Source organism: Pseudonaja textilis, chromosome 1 (assembly GCF_049901715.1).
Source record: "Pseudonaja textilis isolate UNSWEBS1 chromosome 1, rPseTex1.2, whole genome shotgun sequence".
Taxonomy (NCBI): Eukaryota; Metazoa; Chordata; class Lepidosauria; order Squamata; family Elapidae; genus Pseudonaja; species Pseudonaja textilis.
In genome coordinates this window covers 143799173-143823499 of record NC_141990.1, presented here as the reverse complement: position 1 = coordinate 143823499, position 24327 = coordinate 143799173, and the positions used below count along the sequence as shown (strand labels likewise).

The window sequence follows — 24327 nt, the reverse complement described above, 5'->3', positions numbered from 1 at the left end:
AAATCCTATATTCTAGATATGGTCTAATGAAGAAGAAAACTTTTCTTGATGCAGCCTAGGATTGCTTAAAATTTTTTTTTGGCTTCATTTACACTGTTGGCTTTTGTTCAATTTGGGGATTACCAAGACGTCCAGTTTTTTTTTTTTTTTTCCATATGAGTATCTGCTGTTCCCCAAACTATAAGTCATTTGTAAATTTGGTAACTATGTCTGGAAACCTCTTATGTAAGTCCTTTACAAAATATGTTGAATAGCATTGGTTACATGTATAGAAAGATGTAAATTTAGAGGGTTTTTTTTATTAAGCACATTCCACAGTACAAAGCCTTATATCATGAACAATATCTGTACATTTCAACAGTTGTCCGATAAGCTGTTCATACACAAACTTTCCAAACAGGTAACTGGCAAACATAATTACAAGTTAGAATAAGACTATCCCAGTGCTTTGAAACATTAATCTAGCAGTTACATACAGCTGTTCAGTAATGATTAGCAAAACGAAGTCCAGAGTACAGCCGGTACTATCATTCATCCCAGGAGTCCAACTCCTCGGGTGTCAGTTACAAATTCCACGGCTACGTTACACAAAGCACAATCAAAAGTAGTTTCGGCTGCATCTTCAAATACCATCATTTCCCATGGAAAAACATGAATTTCATCTTACACATGCATTAAAAATGGATGGCTGTCCGTAAATACCTTTTTATTTTCAGGGCTGCAGTATCAAGTCTTTCATGTTGCAGCTATAAGGTGACATGGGGATTTTGGGGGTGGGGGAACCGTTTCTGTAAAACTGTGGCCCAATCTCGACATCTGATATGGAAAAGTGTCCTCTTAAAGCCATTGGCAGATTGGATCAGATCCATGTACTAGGTGGTGTTCGGAAGAAGAACTTAGGAGCTCAACAGAGTTGACGGGGAGGTGAAAGGCGGAAACCAGAAGCAGCTCAAGTTGTACCTTTCTCACATCCGGCATGTGCTCTCGTTTCTTATTCGACAGACAAACTAGGGAGTGGTGTGCAAGTGAAATAGCCAACCATAAGCTGTTCCACTAAATCAGCAAAATTCATTCATTGGTCATTTATATTGGTTATTAACATTCCTTGACCCCCTCAACCAAAACAAGAAAAACAAGAAAAAGAAAAAAGGAGGGGGGTAGAAATAAGAGAGGGTCAAGTAGTGGCAGCAAAAGGAAAGCAGACAGAATACCACATGATATCACCCACATCCATGCCAACAGTTACTCCTGGACCAAACCAGTATTTTTATTTATTAATATCTTCTAAAGAACATTAAGAGAAGCCATTGAACAATGTTGCTGAGCAATAATTTTAAAACATGGAGACAATAATTTCGTATGTTTTTGTAATCAGGAATCAATAGCCACGGCCAGTCATACTTTAAAAAAAAAAAAAAAACCACGATGCCATTTACTGTTAGGTTACTCCAAATAAATGGAAGGGTCCACCAATCATCTCCTCTAAGGTCTCAGTGGAATGGCGATCCATCCTCCAATTCAGCATACTGGCCTGGAAATCATGGACAATTCAAACAGATATTTAAAAGGGTTGATGTCTCTTCAACTTTTAGACAGTGGTTTCAAGATGATTTGCAAATATTGCATTGTGGAATAGTGAAAGAAAATTTTGAACTTTTTTTAAAAAAAAATAAAAAAAATGCTTCTTACATTTAGAAGTTAACATTAAGATACGCCCTCCCAATTAAAAAGGAAGAAGAAAATCCTAATGAATGCCAATGCTCTCCCTTTCACATAAAAATGTTTCTAACACATCCCAACTCCATATGGCGCCAGTAGTAAGAATGCCTGGGTACTTAAAAGCATCTACCTTGGCATCTGTATACAGCATCAGAAGGCCCCGACTCCCAGCCCTTGGAGGTTACAATGTTTTATGTACATTATATCTACATGCTTATACAGGTACGGTATTGGAAAGAATGAGGCAAGTACATAGGAAGGATCTGACTATACCAAACATTAGGAGGAAGAGAAAAAGACAGTTTGTAGTTCAGAGAAAAAGGAAAGACAATGCTGTACATCTAGTTTTGATAATCTAGCCCAATTTACAATCTTTAAATTAAAGCAAATTACAGGTGCAGAAATAAGTAAATTATTGTCCAAAAGGTTACTGAACCATTCCAAAGTATTTCTACCAGTCCAACTGAGACTCTGAGCAAACACAGCAGGATCCGCATTAATCGTGAAATGTAAAAGCTGCAGGATGAGGCGATTTTGAAAGCAAAGCTCTGTACATTCTGGGTTATGCGTTTGGCACCCACGTTTCACTGAGAATGTTTTTCTTCTTCAGAGTCAGACAAAAAGTGCAAAGCAAATATAAATTAGGTCAAGTCCATCCCTCGACATCTGATTTACTCCTGGAAAAACAAGCCGTAAGTTCAGTGTATATGGGCAATTTACTCATGAAACTTTGGATCTTGCACTGTGGTGAGGGAGAGGCCAAACTCAGTGAATTCCTAGTCAATTCCTTAAGAGTGGAGGAGGACTGGAAAAAGTTACATTGAGATAAAGAATTGTGCCGCTTTTACATCTACACAGCACCTAAAACCACTTCCAACTTTAGCTGTGGCTATTGTCTTCAGATGTGTGATAGCCAAATGTCCAGTAGTTCAAAGACTGTGGAATCCTACAACAACAAAAAAATCACGGGTTTAAAATTAAGGTAAAACAATTACGTTTTATTAGGAGATAGAAGACTATGAAGTAGAGATCTAATAACAATGGAGGACAGAGGCCATCAGATTTTGTAGTTGAATTGAGTCAGAAGGACCACCTGTACTAGAGGTCTCTATGATGCACCCACTGGAGATACCACCATTCAAAGACAATGATTTTAAATTAAATTTGGCTTACTCTGCTGGTCTGTCCACTTATAATAAATAAGACTGTACGATTCCCGTAAATTTTGATTGAAATTTATTAGCTGCTGTAGGATGCCAGGTCCAACACAAAAAGACTTGGATCAAACAAAATAAAGTGTCTCCTAAGAATGTTACTGTTTAAGTTGGGAAAATAAGATCATTATTGGTGGATGTTTGATCATACCAGGGTTGTGTTACATCTAATAGGTAATCGGAGACATAAGAGTTCCAGACAAATAAAGAATTATTTTCTCTACCAAGATTTTCTACTCTGAGAGTGGAGTAGGAAAATCAGCCCTGCCCACATCATGCCAGAGCATTTGAGTAGAAAGCTTCTGTATTAGGCTGCTAAGAGGTTTTTACCTTAAATATCTTCTTCACTCATGCAGAAACACAAGGAACTAGCACAGTGTATAAAACTGTCCCTTGATCATTGGTACTATTTATTATTATTTTATATGATGTGTTATTTTACTAGTTTATAATGCCTGGCTGTAAGAGTAATGGTATATTATCAGTGCATCCTTCTGACAATGAAGGCAATACCAAAGAGTGAAGTAGCTGGAACAGAGGAAGAAGAATAAGACAACCGAAACGCATTCACTATTCTGAACATCCCTTCAATTAAAAGAATTTGAATTCTTACATCTAGCTAATAAATACTCTTGCCATTTTCTTAATAATAACACAGGTTTTTATGAACAATTTAATTGTGATTAAGTAATTCAAGCATTAGATTATCTCAGTCTGATCCATCTAGGCTGCAAAAAGCACTACATGGTGGAAAATGTCAACTCTTTGCTGCCACCTAGTAGTAATTTGGATGTTTGCACTCCAGATATATTTAGAACTACAAAAACGCTATAATCCTTCAAAATTAATTATGGTCTAAGTAGGTAATAAGATGTACTGGATCACCATTTCTATAATGCTTGATTATTGTTTACATTGAATGGATTGCTAGGAATAGTACTCCTAAAATATCTGGGGAGTTTCCATTTGCTTTACTTTGTGCATGTAAAATGGCATCCCTTGAATGCCTTTCTTCAGAAATATTTTGATGCTGGTAAATTGAGATAAACATCATGGTACAAACCTGGAACATCCTAATACACACACACACACACACACACACACACACACAAACCCTTGCCAATTATTGGTATTACAATAAAAGAACAATTCACACCTTTTTTTTTCTTTTCTTTTGAGAAGTGAATTCACAATTCTTTGGGACCGCAAGGGCCATAATCAAAAATGGAAATTGCAGCAAACGAAAGAGGAAGATGAACGCTTACCTTGGAGAACCGTCAATTTGCAGAGTGTTATCTGGAGATGTAGGTATACGTTCTGGATGGAGAGCGGGTCTCATTTTGTGCATTGGGAGGCACATTTAAAAAATCCCAAATCAAAATGGTGTCATCGTGGGAACTACTAATAATTTGAAATTCATCAAATTGGAGTCTAAAGACACGTCCAGAATGTTCCTGAAACATGCAGGGGTTTATAGTTAATAGGGCAGATACTCGAGTTAAACATTGCTCTTGGGAGTAGCTCAAAGTTTATTTTGGGGGGCAATCCTACTTGCTGCAATGTAATAGTTTACCTCATAGAAAAAGTATATATAAAGAGACAATGACATAAAAATACGTCAATAAAAATAAATAAAAATATCCTTAAGCAAAGGATACAATTTGGAAGACAGAATGCCTGGAGTAACTTTCCATAACAATAACATCTTAGGACATTATGCTCATAGGCATGGATATCAGGATATCCTAACTCCCCCCCCAACCCTCTCAGGCTCTTACCACAGCAGTTTCAAAAGGCTCAGAATTTCCACTTATATCCAGTACTTTTATAACTAAACATCCAGTACATAAATACACCCTATTGTTATATAACTGTAAACGAAAGGTTTTATCAAAATCTACGTACCACCAATGTACGTAAGCACAGCGTACTTGCTGGAGCTCGAGGATCAAGAGCAGCTTGCAGATCCCAAACTTTGATTTTGCTACAAAATTAAAAGAAAAATTGATGAGCCGCCTTTCTTACACATAGATACAGTCGCAAACACAAAACAAAACAACAGCCTAGAAAAAAGCTTTGAAACACATACCCATCATAGGCTCCACTTACAATCCTTTTGTTATCAAATCGTATACATCTAACCAACTCTTCATGTCCTTCTAGCACTCTTAAACACGCTCCACATTCAATATCCCAAAGTCTGGGAGGGGGAAAAAAACAACAACACAATACAGTTTGTTTTAAAAAACAGAGTGGACATATATGAAGTGTTAACTTATCTCTTGTAGAGAAGAGTTCACTCGCTACAGCTACAGCTAAACCGCTACAAGGCTAACTGCCACTTAATCAAGATAAACAAGCTACCAGCAAACAGCAAATGTAGTTCACAAAGCCCCACTTATACTAAAAGTCTGAGGGGAAAAAACCTGCAGTGGACAAATTCACTTCAAGTTAATTCAATTCAGTACAATCCCAGCTTTTCCCTTCACTCATTCAAACATAGCATAATATCAGAATCAACTGATTAATTTGGTAGGCATCAACTTATTCTGAAAAGCTGTATTTTTTACTTCTATGTTTTTAGTATTTAATCAACTATGTTGCTTCGGGATCAACATACTGGCTTGTTTCAAGTGCATTGTTTTTGCACATCCTTTCCACCAAGCTTCCCTTCTCTGCCGACAAACCAATAAGATCACCTAAGAGTTTTGAATAAGACGGCGAAGGACTTATAATAGCGTAAGGGAGGACATCTAGGGAAGCATGCGGGAATTATCCTGGAAGTGAGTAAAGAGCATCTGGAGGGATTGGGATTAGAAATATGAAGGAATGATGGTTAATCCCCCCTACCCCACCCCACCGAAACAACAACAACCCCAGAGAACAGCCTTTTCCATTTCTCTCAAGACTTCTCTTCATTTTTTTTTTCTACTTAGAAGAATTACAAAAGTTGGGAAACATTGAAATGTAACAAAGAAATTTGCATTTATTTGTATACAGATTAATCTGAATTCAGTATTGGCATAACGCTATAAAATGTCTGAAATCCAACATCGCACAAAGATAAATCTGCTCTTCAAAATCTCCTCCCACTCCCACTGTGCAGACCCACAAATCTGATCCTGATTTGTTTCCAGATATCTGAGGTAAATAGCCATGAGGGATATTATGTGGGAGTGTCATGGAACAGGAATTTCTCTGTCCTGTCATCAGAAGTCCTAACAATGAAGAATGAATTGGATACTATCGATACTTCTCTAAAAAATATCGCTATTTTTTTCTTTTCTTTTTTCCTACTTTCCACATGGCTTTCCCCCCCAACTCTCAGATATTTAGCATGTACAAAAGTAAGGCTTCTCTTATGCATCAGAACATGTCCCACTTACACTGTCCAAATGGAAGAAATTTTACTACCTACCTAATGGTATTGTCTGATGATCCACTCACAACAAGTCGATCCCTATACTGGAGGCAGGCAATACCCCTTTTGTGCCCATTAAGAGTGCGAACAAATTCACATGTGCTTGTACTCCAGACCTGTGGAAAATAAAGAGTGAGGCAATTTGGATATTCTGTTATTTAAGGATGAAAAGCCATGGGTCAAAAAATTTGAAGAGCTTAAAATGAATCCTGATGAAATTTTCATTCTATAAATCCAATTCTCAATGCTGAAAAACTTTCCTTAGTATATATAACTCACAAGTGCATTTTTGTTACATCAACAGAAAACAGTGTCAATTGCAAAACAGCATTGGACAATATCCTGCATTAAACGAAGAAGAGTATTTTTGAATAGCAGTTTTTTTCCTAGTCTTCCTCACAGCATATGCCCTCAATCTGCTAAATATACCTTCCCAAATACCAATCAGCATTAAAATCCATTCATATGACAGCTCTGGATTGGACCTAATGATTTATTGCATCTATATATGTTGTCCTATTGGCAAAACAGAACCTTAATGTTCTTCATCACCAACTCCATGATACCCATTCTCTTCACCACCATACCCAATATTTTGTTGGTTTGGAAGGTTTTCAAAGCATGTTTGGTGGGGAAAATATGTATGTTTGCATAACAACGTGAAGCATTTATTGTCTTTTGAGAGTTTACACCACAGCCATCTCCTCATCTTCAAGCTTTTCAGGGACTATCTTTTGGAGAAGCAATGAATCTTGACTGCACAATATAATACCACCCATAGTTTGGAAAGACTCATTTGCAGTGATCGTTAATCAACTGAACTGTGGCTAAAACAGAATATTATTTTTTTAAAAAATTATAATCACAAATTAACTACTACTATTATGATGACAATTGCATTTGTGTCGGTAGCACAGAAGTGCTTCTGGATTGAAAACCGTGACATCACTGTTGCCCAGGAGACACCCAGTTGTGGGCTCCTTTTATGTCCCTGTTAATTTGCCCACCAAAGTGGTACCCATGTATCTACTTGCAGTCACCCATTTTTGAACTGCTGGGTTGGCAGGAGCTGGAGAGGTGATGGGAGCTCACTCCATCCTGTAGTCTTGAACATGAGCCTGTCAACTGTCAGCCCAGTGTCCTAACCAGTGAGCCACCATGCTCCTCAAACAAATTAACCAATACAAATGTATCTTATTTAGTAAGTTAGAAATACTATATACCAAGCAAAGTATCCTCCAAGGACATTATGCAAACAGTATGATAGAAGTAACAAGCCATAAAAATGAATTTAAAAATCTGGATAATATTTTAAAAGCAAAAGTAATTGAAATAGCTATAGAAATTAATTTACAGAGATTTCAGAAGTTAGACGTGTGCTAAACAGATTCGTCACTGCTTTAGAAACCTATTACCAACTTACTTTAATGGTCCTGTCTCCAGAAGCTGATACAATATATTTATCATCAAAGTCCACAACATTAACAGCAGCTCGATGGCCAACTAATACTCGGCGCAAAGTGATGTCAGTTGCTGAAGCCATGTCCCAAACAGCAATAGAGCGGTCCTTTGAGCAGGTCACCATTAAACCATTACTAAACCGCAAGTGAAGCACTGCTTCATTATGATGAATTAAAGTGTTCAAGACTTCGCCTGTGTTTACATCCCAGACTCTGAGGAAAGAAAACTTGGGTCAAATGTTATGAAGCTGAAAGTTATTGGGGAATTTTTCTCTCTTTTAGGCTATACTAATTCTCAGAGAGCTATGATTAGGAATGAAATACTGAATGATGTACACCAGCGGCCACACAACCTTTTGGACACCAGGGACCAGTTCTGCAGGGAAAAGTTTTTCTGTCGTATGGGAGGATGGGTGGCTTCGTGCGCTGCCTGCATCCAGATGGGGCTTCGCCCATTTTTGTGGCCTGGTTTCTGGTGCACCACAGACCAGTGGTGGTCCAGGCCCAGGGGTTGGGGACCCCTGATGTACACAGTTATACAAAATTGATCTATGAAATCGGATGCTACTGGCATTGGAAAGAAACTTCTCGTACATCAACATTACTTCCACTTTCACGCTCAGATATTCAGTGAAACCGTTGTAATTTAGCAGAAAAGCCATTCCTTGTATAATTTTGTTTTTATGATTGACCATGGCACAAGTCAGTTTTACATAGGGCAGGATAGATCCATTTGTGCCTACAACAGTAACGAAGGAAGCTAAATTAACTGAAATAAAATATCAAAGTTTTTCTTTTTCTTTTTTAATACTTAAAAACAGTTTAATTATAATTACAGGCTGTATTTAGAATTTTTAAACAAAGTCTACAAATAGAGGTTAGGGTTAGAGAGTTTCTTAAATACGAAAAGGCAATCCTGCCTTTCCTTTACTCCATTCCTCTTTCTGTTGTATTTTTGACTATAAAACGCTCACCTGACAGTAGAGTCAGACGATCCAGTTACAATTACCCTTTCATCATACTGCAGACAAAGAACGGAGCCAGTATGTCCTGTTAATACTTTCAAACATTCCAATCCGGTTTTATCCCATATCTACCACATAACCAAAAAAAAAAAAAAAAAGGAATTATTTAAATGCTGAGTTGGTGTGAGAAGGATTGCAGTTATTCTTCCAGGGCAGGACACAGACTTTTCTGTCCGTCGGTCCCTCCCCCATCCCCACCCCCCCGCCCTGGTATTTGTGCAAGTTTGGAAAGGCATAAAAAAAAAAATACTTGGGCAAAGATTTTAAAAAACATATAATTAGATGCCTCCGTGCCACAGTCTGGCATTTAACTGAATAATTACTCTGAATTTAAGCTTATAGGCTTATAAAAAGATGTTTAAATAGAACACATCTCTTTCTATTGCCATGTCTCCACTAATTTAAACCCCTCCCAGTTTGGGGTGGATGGGTGGATGCTGAATATTTCAATTATTTTTTTTTAATTAGTCCTCTGCTTCATATATTTTTGGAGGAATAAAGGTAGATTCTTCAATAGGATAGCAGACTAGATCAAATGACGAAAAATGATCTACCTCTCTTGTCCCTGCTAATGTCAAGAAATCTCTTTACCTTAATGGAGTTATCCCTTAGGCCACTTATAATCTTCTCATCGTCATACTGTAAACAGTAAACACCTTTACTATTCTCAGAGCGGCACTGAATTCTTTGCAAGTTGTGCCTTCCACATCGCCAGTTCGATTCTATTGTCTGCAAGAGAGCAGAAAATGTTTGGGTGATTACACAGATAGCACTGAAATGTCATCACAATGGAATTTTAAGCAAGCCTCTGCCAGCCAGCGTGCGCCTCAGTTGTGGCCACAGCTACCGGATTCATTCCTGCCTCCTTCTTGTTAAAATCCTCTAAAGTGGCTTCTTCGAAAGCTGCTTTTGGAACAATATAGAGCAGCTCACACATTAATATGGGACGCACTACTCAAGAGACAACCTTTGCATTTGTAGGTTTCCTGGTACAATTCGAAGAACTGGTATCATCCTATGAAGCTTTAGAGTGCTTGGCACCTGTGCCTTCACTTCCAAATTTTAGACAAAGTCTTCAAAACAGAACTATTTAGAAGGGCATAGATGCTTATTACCAGGTGTTTAATGCTGATATGCAGATGCTTTCCGTAATTTATTTATTTTATATAAAATATTTGCTTTAACATTTATTTTATTCAGTTTAGAGGTTTTAAATTTTTTTGCTCTTACTTAAAACAGAATAGAGGGAACAACCAACCTTGGCTATGGCATTTCTCTATAGAGAGTTCAGCACTCATTTTTGAACCAAATGATATCTTTGATGACACAAAATTTTCTCCTCACGGAACAGATGATTTGGGATGACTCATGTCAAACACGATTTAAATGCCACTCATGGAATGAAATGAAGCAGTTTTGATTCAGGCACAATTATTTTGACGATGACTACAGAGAAAAAACCAAGACCACAGGTGGCAAACGAAATAAGATACTGGGGGGTGGGAGCAAGTGGTCAGCAACCCCGTTTTGCTGCAACATCAGCTGAAGGGAGGAAAGGCAGCGAAAGACGGGGAGCCAGGGCTGCTGGTCATGCTGAGCTGGAAGCTGCTCCAGGGAGAAAGTAAGGGGTACACACTAGTCTGACTCGACTCCCCTGAACAATTCATCTGAAACCCAGCACAACCAAGCTATCTAGATTTTGTTTTGGCCTGATCATGGCTGATCTAAAAAAAGGTTAGCAGAACATGACAATCTGACTAGGGTTTTAAAATACAGGTGGTCCTCGACTTACTGCCCACAACTGAGCTCAACGTTTCTGTTAAGTGAGTTTTGTCCCATTTTACAAAACCTTTCCTGCCACAGTGGTTAAGTGAATCAGTGCAGCCGATAAGTTAGCAACACGGTTGGTTCAGTGCATATGGCTTCCCCCCTTTGACTTTGCTTGTCGGGAGGCCGCAATAGGGGATCGCATGACCTGGGGAAAACAGCAACGGTCATAAATACGAAGCATTTGCCAGGCCTCTGAGTTTTGACCACGGGGATGCCGCAAAGGTCGTACGTGTGAAAAATGGTCATAAGTCACTTTTTTAACTGCCATTGTAACTTTGGTCACAAAGTGAACTGTTCTAAGTTGAGGACTACCTATAAAAACTGTCCCCCCCTCCCCCCCCCACACACTCTTAGGCACACCTCATTTGTTACTGTGGCAGATTAACATTATTTGTCATTTCAAACACTACCTTCACTAACTATTTTCCTCATTTCTAATCATTGCTCACAACTGCAGATTAAGCATACATACGGTAAATCTGTAAAGCAGAGCTGAGGAATGTGGCGTTTTTTGGTGAAGAATTTCAACTACTATCATGCCTGACTGTTGGCCATACTAGCTTGGTGTTTTCTTCCTTAATGTACAGGATGTGTACACTAAACAGAACTTTCACAGTGTGAAGTATTACATGAGTTATACTCTTAAAATAAAATAAAAAAATCATGAGTTTGGGAAAACTCATTTACTTTGCTTCCCCTCATCCCCAACATTTAAAACTGATTAAATCCCTATCTATTAGTGTCACATACATTAGATGGGTCTTCCAGGATTAAGCTGAAAGGTCCTAGTTATTTAATTTTTAATTAATTAGAATTCCTGTTTATCACATCATCACAGTAGTCATGTGGCCAATTGCTGAAGCGATCCAAATATTTTGGAAGGTCACTAATTCTTGAGGTGTGGCATATAAGAGGCTGTTCATTAATCCTAGTCAAATCTGTTCTATCAAAATGTTTAGAGAGAATTTGCTTTCCATGTGTGGATTGAAGATCAAAGCAACAGGAATGTGTTATTCCTCCCTAAACCAAAGTGCTAAGAATAAAGTCCAGGCAGGTGCACCATTCCATTCTCTGGGTATATGTGATTTCAGACAAACAGCAATGTGGCACCGCTACTGTGGGAAAAAGTTTCATATTTTTGAGAATTTCTAAAATCCTTTTCACTGTTAACACTTGCCAACATACTGGGAATATAGCCACAATCCACAGAAATATTATAGCTGCAAAGACTTTGGCAGGAATAAATATATATGAAAACACAAAGAGAAAAAAAACATCTGAATTTTTTTTAAAAAATATAGTCCAGTGGGTAGATACATGGATGACCAGCAGTACAGGGTTCTATTTGCTATCAGGATTCATCTATTCTATACTCAAATCAAATACAGGTAGTCCTCAACTTACGATTACAATTGAGCCCAAAATCGCTGTGGTTAAATGAGATGTCTGTTAAGTGAGTTTTGCCTCATTTTACGACCTTTCTTGCCACAACTGTTAAGTGAATCACTGCAGTTGATAAGTTAGTAACCTGGTTATTAAGTGAATCTGGCTTCCCCCATTGATTTTGCTTGTCAAAAGCTTGCAAAAGGGGATCACATGACCTTGGGACACAGCAACGGTCACAAATATGAACCAGTTGCCAAACATCTGAATGTTGACCACATGATCATGGGGATGCTTCAAAGGTCGCAACTGAAAAATGGTGATAACTCATTTTTTTTTCAGGGCCATTGAATGGACTTTGAATGGCCACTAAGTGAAGTGTTGTAAGTCAGGGACTACCTGTATTTGATGATACAACAGAGACCCTAGAACACTGCCCAATACAGAATCCAGGCTTGGCAATCAGAGCACTGGCTATTTCAGGCACTCCTTGCCTCTTACGTACCTACCACAATTTTCCTAATTCAAAGGATAACTACAATTCCTCTGTCACATCTTGTGTTGATGCTTTGCTAAACAGAGCATGAAAACCAAACCCGGGGCAAAGTTTCCTCCCTACTGACCATGGCAGTTAATCATCCAACTGTAGTTCTTCAAGGAATGGTGTTCTGTGAATTCATCCAGGCTGGTTATGCACCAGTCAAAAGCCCTACCTGGAATCTTCCACAACTGCTTAGCAGGAGTTCCACACCCACACATAACCACACAATTTGATTCCTGGCTGGCAAGGTATTGATCCAAAAGAACAGCGAGGTCATGAGGTCACGTGATAGAACGACTGACTGTACGAATTCACAGGCAACCGAAGAAAAGAAAGCTACACCTAAGTAACCAGCTCTTTGTTGTGGCCTCTAGGATTCACATACATCGGGTGAGTTATGCTGACCAAATAAAACAGGGGTCTCCAACCTTGGCAACTTTAAGCCTGGCGGACTTCAACTCCCAGAATTCCGCCAGGCTTAAAGTTGCCAAGGTTGGAGACCCTGAAATAGAATATGGCCTTTCCAAAGGCGGCTGCACAACTCTCTGGGAATGGAGGTCAAGGGCAGGATGAAAGTAGACAGCTTAGCCCATGAAAGTCATCAAGCAGATGCCGTTGCTTTTATAGAGAGAAAAGGAAATGGCAATTTGGCCATCTCACAGCAAAGCTTAAGGACGGCAAACAGTTCTCTAAAAAAATGCTGGGAGGAATTTTTGATGAACTGTAATTGGTGATGGTGGAGAAATGGTGCTGTCAGTTCATGTATAAGGTGAGAGCGCAACAGCATGCGAAGAATAAAATGATATTTCATAGTGCCGGCCAGTGTGGTGGAATGTGGGCCGGAGTTGTGTATGTATGCGGGGGAGCTCTTTCCCAGCAAGCAAAGAGACAAAGAAACTTGGAAATTTTGGGTAAACAGTAAAAGAAGGAGGGTGAGACTCCCTGTAACTTTGTATGGTATACATAGTAGTTATGCAGGTAAAGTGCTTTAGGCTGGCAAGATTTCTGTTTATAGGCGAGCAACAAAGCAACTACTCAGAAGTAACTGCTCTTGGTTTTTGGGACCTGACTGCAGGTTAGGAAAAAAGTTAAGAATGCGTGCTGTTTTAATTCAATCAAGCTTTGATTCTGAAAGAGGGGAACTATGGTATGGTTTGAAAGAGAGGAACTATCCTAGAAAGACCTCTTTTGACTTGACCTGGAGATAGCTGAGAACGGAAGCCTTCAAGTTCTAAAGGTGATGGAGTTAAGGTGTGGATGGAAATCTGTCCCTGACGAATGAAGAAGCTGAGTCAGATTGAAATTGGGAGTTATTCCTAATAAGTGAACAAGACAAAAAGGGCAGTCTAGCTGCCAAGATCCCCAAAGCAGGTAACAATCACCTCTACGCGAGATGGGCAGCATACAAGTCTAATTACAAACACAAACAAACAAACAATGTAGTGTGTCATATCCTGATTTTTAACTTCCAAAGCTCCATGTACAACTAGGATTGAGCAGACTGGGATATATCATTAACTAGTACTATATTTATCATTTATTAGACAAATTTATAACTATTTGGAACAACTATTCCAGGAACCTTGGCCTGTTTTTACTGTTGGACAACTGTTCTCTTTTACTGCAGGGAACTTTAAAAATGCCCCTGAAGGATGCATTCAGGTCTCTGGGATCTTAATATGTGGATTATTTTCCTAGTTCTTTAGTTCTATGGTATATTCTTATCTATTGTTAGCTTCCCAAAATATTTATGACAATATTGGGGTGGGTGGGTGGGTGGGTAAAGATATCAAACAAACAAACGAACAAGGCAGGATCTGGTAGACACCTATGGTGCATTCACAAAGTATCCAGACCCCCTTCACTTTGGTCAATTTTGTTATGCTGCAGCATGATTCTACAGTTGTTGGAATTCATGCCAATGTGATATTTCAGGGTTTTTTTTCTTTTTAATAAATTTACAGACATTTCTAAAATTCTGTTTTCACTTTGTCATTATGGAGTACTGAGTGTAGATTAATGAGGAAAAAATGAATTTCAACAACTGAAGAATCAGGCTGCAACATAAGAAAATTGACCAAAGTGAAGAGGGTCTAAATATTTTCTGAATGCATTGTATGTCTTATTATTTGCATACCTCACTTCCTCTTCAGGAATCTACATTTTAATTTTCAAAAATCATTTAAAGTAAATTGTAACTTCCAGAAACAGTGGGTTTCTATTTTTTTCCTCTTGTCTTTTACAACACTAAGTACATTTTAAACAAAGTAATATTTGAAAAAAACATACCTCTATATCTTGAATTATCTTTGGGTACAGTGACCTATAAAATGAATTAGGAGGGCCATCTGTGGGCCTGTTTTTAAACAGGTACTGATCCCTGTAAAACAGTAAGACAAAAGAGAGGTGTACATTTTTCATACAGGAATAAAAGTGTTTGAAATGACTCTATGGATATCAGCAATATACTTATGCTGTAAAGCCATCTCCAAATTCTGAATGGCACTCACTTAACTAATTCTGTTACGCTATTTGAAAAATTAGACACGCTGACTGCTCTCCAATGAACCTACCACCAATTGAAACATTCATACCTAATTTTGCGTTTAATGTTCTTATTTTATAAAAACTCCATTCCAACAAGCAACACCGAAAGAGCCAAAGAGAAAATTCAATGATTCATATATTGTTCTTTTAGTTAAATCCACACATAGAGTTAAAAGTTCTACTTTTGATTCTATTTCCACACCTGTTAAAAAAAACCTATTACTGCCCTAGAGAGAAATTGGCTTAGATAGCTGAATGCAACCAGATATGTATTCTCATCTTCCTGAGGCTTAGACACTAGTTTCCATGTCTTCATCACACAGAATAGTGTGGAAGGCTATGAATGTTCCTTCTGTAATTAAACACCAATAGCTTCGTTGCTATAAAATATAAAGGCCTCCCTGCATTGACTTTATTAGCTGACCTCAATGAAAAACACACTCAGAGGATGATCAAAGCTAAGTCAAGAAGCAAAAAGATAGAGAAAGAACTGCAGGGGTGGGATTCAAATTTTTCAACAATTGGTTCTGTGGGCGTGGCTTAGGTGGTGGGCGTGGCTTGATGGTCAAGTTATTGGCTGGGTGTGGCCAACTCAACATCACTCACATCGAGGCACGCATCTCCTCGCCTGGCCTCTCATGATTGTGGGATGCTGCAATAGCCGTAAGTGTGAAAAAGGGTCATAAGTCACTTTTTTCAGTGCCATTGTAACTTTGAATGGTCACTCCACACAAGTCAAGTACCAGCAAAGGAGGGGAAAAAAACTCCAGAGACGTTCCTGAGACAGGAAGTCTAGTTCTGCCAAGAATGTAATAAGGGTTAACGGAGAGGCAGTTTCTGTAAGCAACCCCAGAATGCTTCCTTCCTGCCTTCCTTACAGGATTAGGCTAATAATTTCTTCTAACAACCGGTTCTCTGAACTGCTTAGAATGTTAACAACCGGTTCTGGCGAATAGGTGTGAACTGGTAGAATCCCACTCCTGAAGAACTGGAGTAAATAACTCTTAACTAAGAAATGGATTGCATTTTCTTCTACATTTACCACCATTACTGTCCAATCAGACCAGATGTGCTCAGTACATTAAGGGAAGTATTTCAATTCCAAAGAAGGAAGAATGTTTATTCCCTTTGCACAGATACATACCAGCACCTCCTTTCTGAGAGCCCCTTCCAGAGTGGATCAGTTCGTACCATTCTCTCAATAAGCTTCTTCCAAAGCATTCCTTCGGAAATAACCCGCTGCCATTCTTTACAAACCAATTCAGCTGCACAAAGGGATCTGGCATCTAGGTAGGAGAGGATGTTTTCTGCTATGTGATCTAAGCCTTGTTCTGTCAAAAAAAGAGAAAAATTGTCAATCTTTGTGAAACAAGCACTATGAAATCTGAAATACTTTTCAAACTGTGAAACTGTTGAATTCAGAACTGCATAGAAATGCCATGTAATGCACACAAAGAATGATACAATATAAAGAACTGAAGATGCCCCCCACTCAGATAAGATCTTCACATATTAACCTGAAATGTATGTCTAGCTGGGAACCAGAGAACGGCTTTAAACGTGATCAAAGGAAACATTTTCATTATTTTTTTCTGATAGCATTTTCCTGCTATTTTTCTTCCCCTGCGCGACAAGTCACACGGTGTCTGGCCGTGAGCAGCCACAGAAGAAGTCAGGTAGCAGCATGACAGGTGTCGGGGTGTGGGAGGCATGGCTGCAGTGGTCCTACAGTAAGTAGATAAGAAATCCCCTGAAAATAAAACCTAGTCCTTATTTTAAGACCAGGCCTTATTTTCAGAGAAACATAGTACCAAAAATGAACCCAATTATTTATTATTAAAAACCATATTTTTATAACTAGAATAATCCGTGATATAGACCAGTGGCCCCCAACCTTTTTTGTACCACGGACCGGTACAAAATGTACAAAATGATCCACGGACCAGTACCGGCATCAGCGCACACGACCAAGGCAAGATGAGCCGAGCGACTGGCCAGCCAGCCGTCCCCCGCTTCTCCCCGCCACCTTCAACTCCTCCTTTGTACCTTCTCGCGGTCGATGGGCTTTTCGGGCTCTTTCTTAATCTCCTCCTGAGTAACGCGAGACTCCACCGACATCGGGACGGCTCTTCGTTCGAAGCCGCTCCCCCCTCTTCGACTAAACTAAGGCACGAGGATTCCTTCAGCACCCAAAAGCCGCTTTCCAACTGACAAGCTCACCTGGAAGCACTTTCTCAAATGCTGTCTAAACAAGATGGCGGCGCCCAAGCCAAATAGGCGGCCTGGTACAATACCAAAATGATCCACGGACCAGTACCGGTCTGGGGCCTGGTGGTTGGGGACCCCTGATATAGACTCTTAATTTATGTTATACAAAGAGGTTTAAGTACACCATGGTTTTCCTACAGAAACGACAATCATCTTATTTGATAACGAGTCTTTAGAACAAAATTCAAGGAATCTCTACTAGAAGGGCTTGCAATGCAAATATTAACATTTTGGAATTTCAATGGCTATGTGCGCACGCACTACAACCAAATGATCGCATTTTGAATTGCTCTGTGTGGTTCAATCCGATACTAAGCATGCCAATCTCAAACATTAATTGGGCAAGGGCCCTGATCTAACAAAAAGCAGCTCCTGAAATGCTGTTTCTGATTTGACAGGAATCATCTGTTCCTAGGCATGGTTCCAACATTCAATGAAAGTATGGGTGAATGTTTGCCTATTCCCTGACCAAATTTGCCAGGACAAATGAATCCTGTCTTAATCTTGACCAGCAGAAAACAGCTCTTGGGAGCCTTGCTTCTTTTCACCTGGCTAAGAACATCATTTAAAGCAGGTCAATTTGGCTGCTGGTTCAAAAGGGATTTCTAGGTTCAGCTGCTTGAAAGTTAGAATTCATGTTATTATCTTGGGCTCCAAAACATGCATTTGATCAAATAATTATATCTCCCTTTAAAAATGATGGGTAATTTATGATTCATAGGACCCCACAAAAACCTTAGATCACACGGTCAACACCTGGCAGCAAAATGTCAACTTTTCAGCAGTGCCATTCTCCCTACTACATCATCTATAGGCTGAGAATGGAAGCCTTTAGCGCCCATTCCCATTCTCAATCACTCTCCAAATTACAGTCGTGATGCTTCAGGAGGTATCTTCATAAACTTCTGTGGTCCTCAAAAACTGGAAGCGTAGTTTTGGCTCCCATTTCCTCAAATTACCTGAAGTGGGTGTGGGGCATCAAAAACACTTTTGGTACTTGTAGACTTTAGTCAAGAAGTATCATGTGGGATGAGTAGGGCAAGGCTAATGTACCGTGAGAGTTAAATCTCACAGAGTTTTTGAAAAACAAGATCAGCACAAATTGCTAAATTTGTGTTTTATTGTTAAAACAAAGAAGAGAAGATAACAATGCCCAAAAACAAACCATCTATTACATTGGGTGGGAAGAAAAAAATGGGAAAAAAACCACCCCACAACCAAGAGCATACGTATATACACTGCTCACAAAAATAAAGGGAACACTTAAACAACACAATGTAACTCCAAGTCAATCCCACTTCTGTGAAATCAAACTGTCCACTTAGGTAGCAACACTGACTGACAATCAATTTCACATGCTGTTGTGCAAATGGAATGGACAACAGGTGGAAAGCATAGGAGGTTAGCAAGACATCCCCAATAAAGGAGTGGTTCTGCACGTGGTGACCACAGACCACTTCTCAGTTCCTATGCTTTCTGGCTGATGGTTTGGTCACTTTTGAATGCTGGCGGTGCTGTCACTCTAGTGGCAGCATGAGACGGAGTCTAAAACCCACACAAGTGGCTCAGGTAGTGCAGCTCATCCAGGATGGCACATCAATGCGAGCTGTGGCAAGAAGGTTTGATGTGTCTGTCAGCGTAGTGTCCAGAGCATGGAGGCGCTACCAGGAGACAGGCCAGTACATCAGGAGACGTGGAGGAGGCCGTAGGAGGGCAGCAACCCAGCATCAGGACAGCTACCTCCGCCTTTGTGCAAGGAAGGACAGGAAGAGCACTGCCAGAGCCCTGCAAAATGACCTCCAGCGGGCCACAAATGTGCATGTGGCTGCTCAAATGGTCAGAAACAGACTCCATGAGGGTGATATGAGGGCCCGACGTCCACAGGTGGGGGTTGTGCTTACAGCCCAACACCGTGCAAGATGTTTGGCATTTGCCAGAGAACACCAAGATTGGCAAATTCGCCACTGGCGCCCTGCACTCTTCACAGATGAAAGCAGGTTCACACTGAGCACATGTGACAGATGTGACAGGGTCTGGAGACACCGTGGAGAACGTTCTGCTGCCTGCAACATCCTCCAGCATGACCGGTTTGGCAGTGGGTCAGTAATGGTGTGGGGTGGCATTTCTTTAGGGGGCCACACAGCCCTCCATGTGCTCGCCAGAGGTAGCCTGGCTGCCTTTAGGTACTGAGATGAGATCCTCAGACCCCTTGTGAGACCATATGCTGGTGCGGTTGGCCTGGGTTCCTCCTAATGCACAACAATGCTAGACCTCATGTGGCTGGAGTGTGTCAGCAGTTCTGCAGGACGAAAGCATTGATGCTATGGACTGGCCCGCCTGTTCCCCAGACATGAATCCAATTGAGCACATCTGGAACATCATGTCTTGCTCCATCCACCAACACCACATTGCACCACAGACTGTCCAGGAGTTGGGGGATGCTTTAGTCCAGGTGTGGGAGGAGATCCCTCAGGAGACCATCTGCCACCTCATCAAGAGCAAGCCCAGGCGTTGTAGGGAGGTCATATAGGCACGTGGAGGCCACACACACTACTGAGTCTAATTTTGACTTGTTTTAAGGACATTACATCAAAGTTGGATCAGCCTGTCGTGTTTTTTTCCACTTTAATTTTGAATGTAACTACAAATCCAGACCTCCATGGGTTGCTAAATTTGATTTCCATTGATAATTTTTGTGTGATTTTGTTGTCAGCACATTCAACCATGTAATGAACAAAGTATTTGATAAAGAATTTTTCATTCATTCAGATCTAGGATGTCTTATCTTTGTGTTCCCTTTATTTTTTTGAGTAGTGTATTTTTTGAACATGTATATGTATGCTCTTGTGAAGTACTGAATCAAAGTTCTGGATTCAAGGTACTTAGTGAAATTCCTTGGTAGAGGTTCTGACTTTCTTCAATAAACATTACTTAGGTTCTTTAATAATTTTTTTATGAACTTGCCTAAGAGTAGTTCATTTCTTCCTGTGGTATGAAGCCTGACAGCTTCAGTAACTCAGCATAAGTATGTTCTTATATACAAACAATTTCTCATGTTTCCACAAGATTCAGATCCTCACAACAGACCGTATGTTATGCACTTTCTTTGTACCTGTGTTTGCATGTATAATAAATTTCTGCATCCATTTTCTCTTTTTTTAAAATCTCTCCCCCTTACTAACACCACAAGAACTGACCTCAGGAGAAAGAATCACGGCCATTTGGAATGAGCACACATGTATGCGCGCGGATGGACAGATATACACCCACACCCACCCATAAGTATGATTTATATTATCTCCATCCTGTATGCAGGTTTGCAACCCAGCTGAAAGATTCACATACTGTAATCTGCTTTCTCCAGAGGCTGCTGGAGCCCCACTGCCTTTTCCATACCTTCCCCAAAAGAGAAGGTTGAGGATCAGTAGAAAATTCAGTGACAATTTCTTGATGTGAGAGGGGAATACCAGCAGCAGGGCCATCCTGGATAGTCGTCCTCATTTAGTGACCTTAATTAGAACTAGAATTTTCATCGCTAAGTGATACCTTCATTAGGCAAAACCTATAACTGCATCGCTTAAGTGACAGCAATTTGGGTAGTCCTGGTACAAGTTGTTAGACCAGTACAGTGCCAAGGTTAGATGAGGATCTCACGGTTCTCCCTCCCCACCACACTTGCCTCCACTTCAATTCCAACCCCCCATTTGTATCTCCCCATCTCTGCCCTTCTAGCCACCCTGAACTCCACTACTTCCAGTTGACCTTTGCACCTTCTTCCTCCAGCTACTGATGAGGCATGCCCAGCCAGACCCTCTGCAAAGTAGCTCCTGGCCATGTGCAAGGCCTTCCAGAATATACCAATCTCAGCATATTCAGCAACCGAACTTTAACTCCACATTACTGGAAAATTCTGTCATTCAGGCCTATTCATTTTATCTCCTCCTCCCCGTTTAAATTGACAACATGCTTTCTCACATTCACCATTCATTCAGTCTTGGGGGGTCCAAATGGCCCAGTCACTAACCTTCATTTATTCAAATCATTATTTTATACTAGATTGACAAGGAAGTTAAAACATACGTTGATACAAAGTGACTAACAATTAAATAGCCCACACAATCATTCACATCGATTTATACCTTTCTGATTATATAGGAAAAGACTGGGTGGAGGAGATGTGTGACTGTTTTTGAATACACTGGAAAAAATATGCTCGGGAAACCCACCCCCTCTTTCTCTGGATCCAAAAGACCAAACCCAAACTTGACACTTCTAAGTCTAGGAACAGCCTCTACTGTAGCAGCAACATCATCTAAATCATGTGACGCTATAAGCTTGCCTGAAGTTTGAAACAAATGCCTTCACCACTACATGCTAACCGCAACTAACTTGACAAGAACAGTCTAGGCAGACTAAACATTCTACTACAATTTTTTAAAAAGTTCATATTGTAATTATCACTTTTTCCATTAAAAAGAAGCCAGAAACCACAAATATTTTCCATTTTATGTGTATATAGACAGGTGCACATTTCAGAAAGGATGGTAGCAAGAGGAAACTAGCTGAACATTCTAAGTTTATATAAAACTTATCTTTTTTCAGAACGTTTTGTTTTTATGTTACATTAGCCAATTATAAGATTAATTCAGAACAGCTGACAGAATTAACTGTCACGGTCATTTATATGTCTTTCTGGAGTATGCAAACACCATCCTCCCCGCTCCTTATTTCTTTACTGGTGACTTTTTAAAACTACACTTGAACATAGTCTTTTCTACGATTAGTGCTTGCTATTTGGGCTAGTCATATAATGCTAAGATTACAAATTTAACCAAGTAAGCCACAGAAGATGGAAACAACTCTTCAACCATAATGCATCTTTGTTTTGCGCTGCAAATGGGTTCCCCAAACAATGCACCCTTTTAATTGCTCTAGACATACAGAAAGCAAAGCTTCTCTGGAAAGGCTACGGAAATTCCCGTTGCTTATTCAAAATATTTTCTATCTCCTTCCTGGAAAACCACTTCGGTGATATGGTATGCAGGGATCCCAAAATAAAACGGTAACAAGAAAAACATCAAGGCTTGGACATCCATTAATAATAATTTTTTTCCACCGTCAGGGAAAAAAAAACAAATCTTTCATGTAAAGCCCGATTTTAGCAACTTGCTGGATAGCTTCCTTGGCAGCAATACACTAGTAGTTTGCCATGGCTGTCTAAAGCCTGATCCTCTATCCTTACTAGTGATGGGATTCAAGTAATTTAACACTCGGTTCTCCTAGTGACTGGTTGGGTGGGTGTGGCTTGGAGTGGTGTCATGTGGCTGAGCAGGTTTGACATCACTCACGGCAAAGTAGGGCGGCACCTTGCTGTGAATGACATCGAGTTGGCCACACCCTTTCAGTCACATGACCTGATGCTGCAGAGACAGGACAATTTCCTATCTACCTCTCCCCCCACAGGTTCCCCGCATGAGCGCTGAAGTCTGGTATTCCTTCCCTGCCCAGTCAGCCCGCGCTCCCCTCTCACTCCAGGCATCGATTCCCACAGCGCTCTGTGTGTGCAACCCTCCAAAAGTTTCAACCCTTCAAAAATTTCAAAGAATTACAGCCACGGAGAGGCAAGGTCCACTCACTGTTTCCCTCTAGAACTAGCCTTGAAAAATTAGACTGTCCTCACAATTAGACTCCCTTTCTTCCAGCGCTCAGTGCAGGGAATCCTGGGAGCGGCTCCCCCCCACCCCGCTGAGTCTCCTTTTGCCAGCATGTGCCAGGCAGGCTTGGCAGGTAGTCGCAATCTTTAGATGGGCTTTTATTTTGTCAGCCCAAGGGCGGAATGGGGGAGTAAAGGGGTTAGGAACGGTACATAGGAAATCTGTCTCTGCAGCATCCATTGCTTGCCAGTGGGCAGGCAATGTGGCGGCGGTGGCGGTCAAGTGGGCTGGGCCTCGGGGATGGCAGCGGGGAAGGCAGGCAAGCCGGCTGGCCCTCAGAGACTGTGTGGTTGAAGCAAATGAGGGAGCCAGACAGAAAGCAGCAGCAATTCCAGGTGAGTGGATGACATGAGGTGTGACTGGGCGGGGCAGGGTGAGCCAGTGGTTGGATTTACCGGTTCCCCGAACTGTGCAAAATTGTAACTCCCAGTTCACCCGAACCGGCTGAATCCTACCACTGATCCTGACCCAGCTTAGCTTCTGAGCCCAGCAAAAGAGTCCTGTGCTGCAATCTGTTTTAGTCAAAAGCAGCATTCAAACCAAAGCAAGTTGTTTCTTGACAACTTTTCTAAAAATAGGTATGTTCTACACTTTGGGCGTTAACACTGAGGAGACAATTTTTAGTGTATCCTGTAAGGATTTTTATATTTGCCCCAAAGGACAAAAAGAAATGTTTGTGATCAATGTACTCCCAAATACTTTAATAAGGAAATTAAACATTGAAATAAATAAAAATTAAATGATACTAACAGCAACACAAGCAAAATGGCCCCAAAACTATCGAGAGCTGACTTCTCTCTGTGTGCGTGTGCATATTTTTTCAATTGTTGACTTAAATTTTCCATTGCATCTCTAGTGAAGATGTAGGAGAGCAAATACATTTATGGCAACCTTGACAGAATTTCCCAGATACTTAACTTGGCACAGCTTGATTGGGTCTGGGCTTGTACTAGACTTAAAGCTCACAGACTCAGCATGGCTAATAAAAATTCTGTGTTGCATTCTAGGTGAAAGATGCTAAAACAGATAATTTATTTCTTTGTCAACATGAAGGCCCAAATGCAATTTAATTTCAATATTTCTTTCTTCTACCTTTCCTATCTTTTAAGTCAGTAGTCCCCAACTGGTGGGCCAGGGACCACTGGTGGTCCGCAAGAAAATGTTGGTGGTCCGCAGAGAAATGTCACCCCAAATCACCCCCCCAA

The 24327-nt window shown here is 40.3% G+C and overlaps 1 protein-coding gene across 6 annotated transcripts in view; it reads right to left on the bottom strand.

Annotated features, from left to right (window-relative positions):
• Window positions 1-279: 279 nt before the first annotated feature.
• FBXW11 (F-box and WD repeat domain containing 11) overlaps window positions 280-24327 on the bottom strand; it is a 92829-nt gene continuing 68781 nt past the window's right edge. For all 6 annotated transcript variants that reach the window (XM_087918600.1, XM_087918608.1, XM_026710335.2 and 3 more), the window contains 10 exons: window positions 16285-16471; window positions 14883-14973; window positions 9431-9568; window positions 8789-8907; window positions 7778-8027; window positions 6352-6470; window positions 5023-5133; window positions 4839-4917; window positions 4199-4387; window positions 280-2665 (listed from right to left, as the gene is read on the bottom strand). In XM_087918600.1, coding sequence (XP_087774726.1) covers window positions 4226-4387; window positions 4839-4917; window positions 5023-5133; window positions 6352-6470; window positions 7778-8027; window positions 8789-8907; window positions 9431-9568; window positions 14883-14973; window positions 16285-16471 — 1256 coding nt within the window. In that variant the 3' untranslated portion in view covers window positions 280-2665; window positions 4199-4225. The remainder of the gene's footprint in view (window positions 2666-4198; window positions 4388-4838; window positions 4918-5022; window positions 5134-6351; window positions 6471-7777; window positions 8028-8788; window positions 8908-9430; window positions 9569-14882; window positions 14974-16284; window positions 16472-24327) is intronic.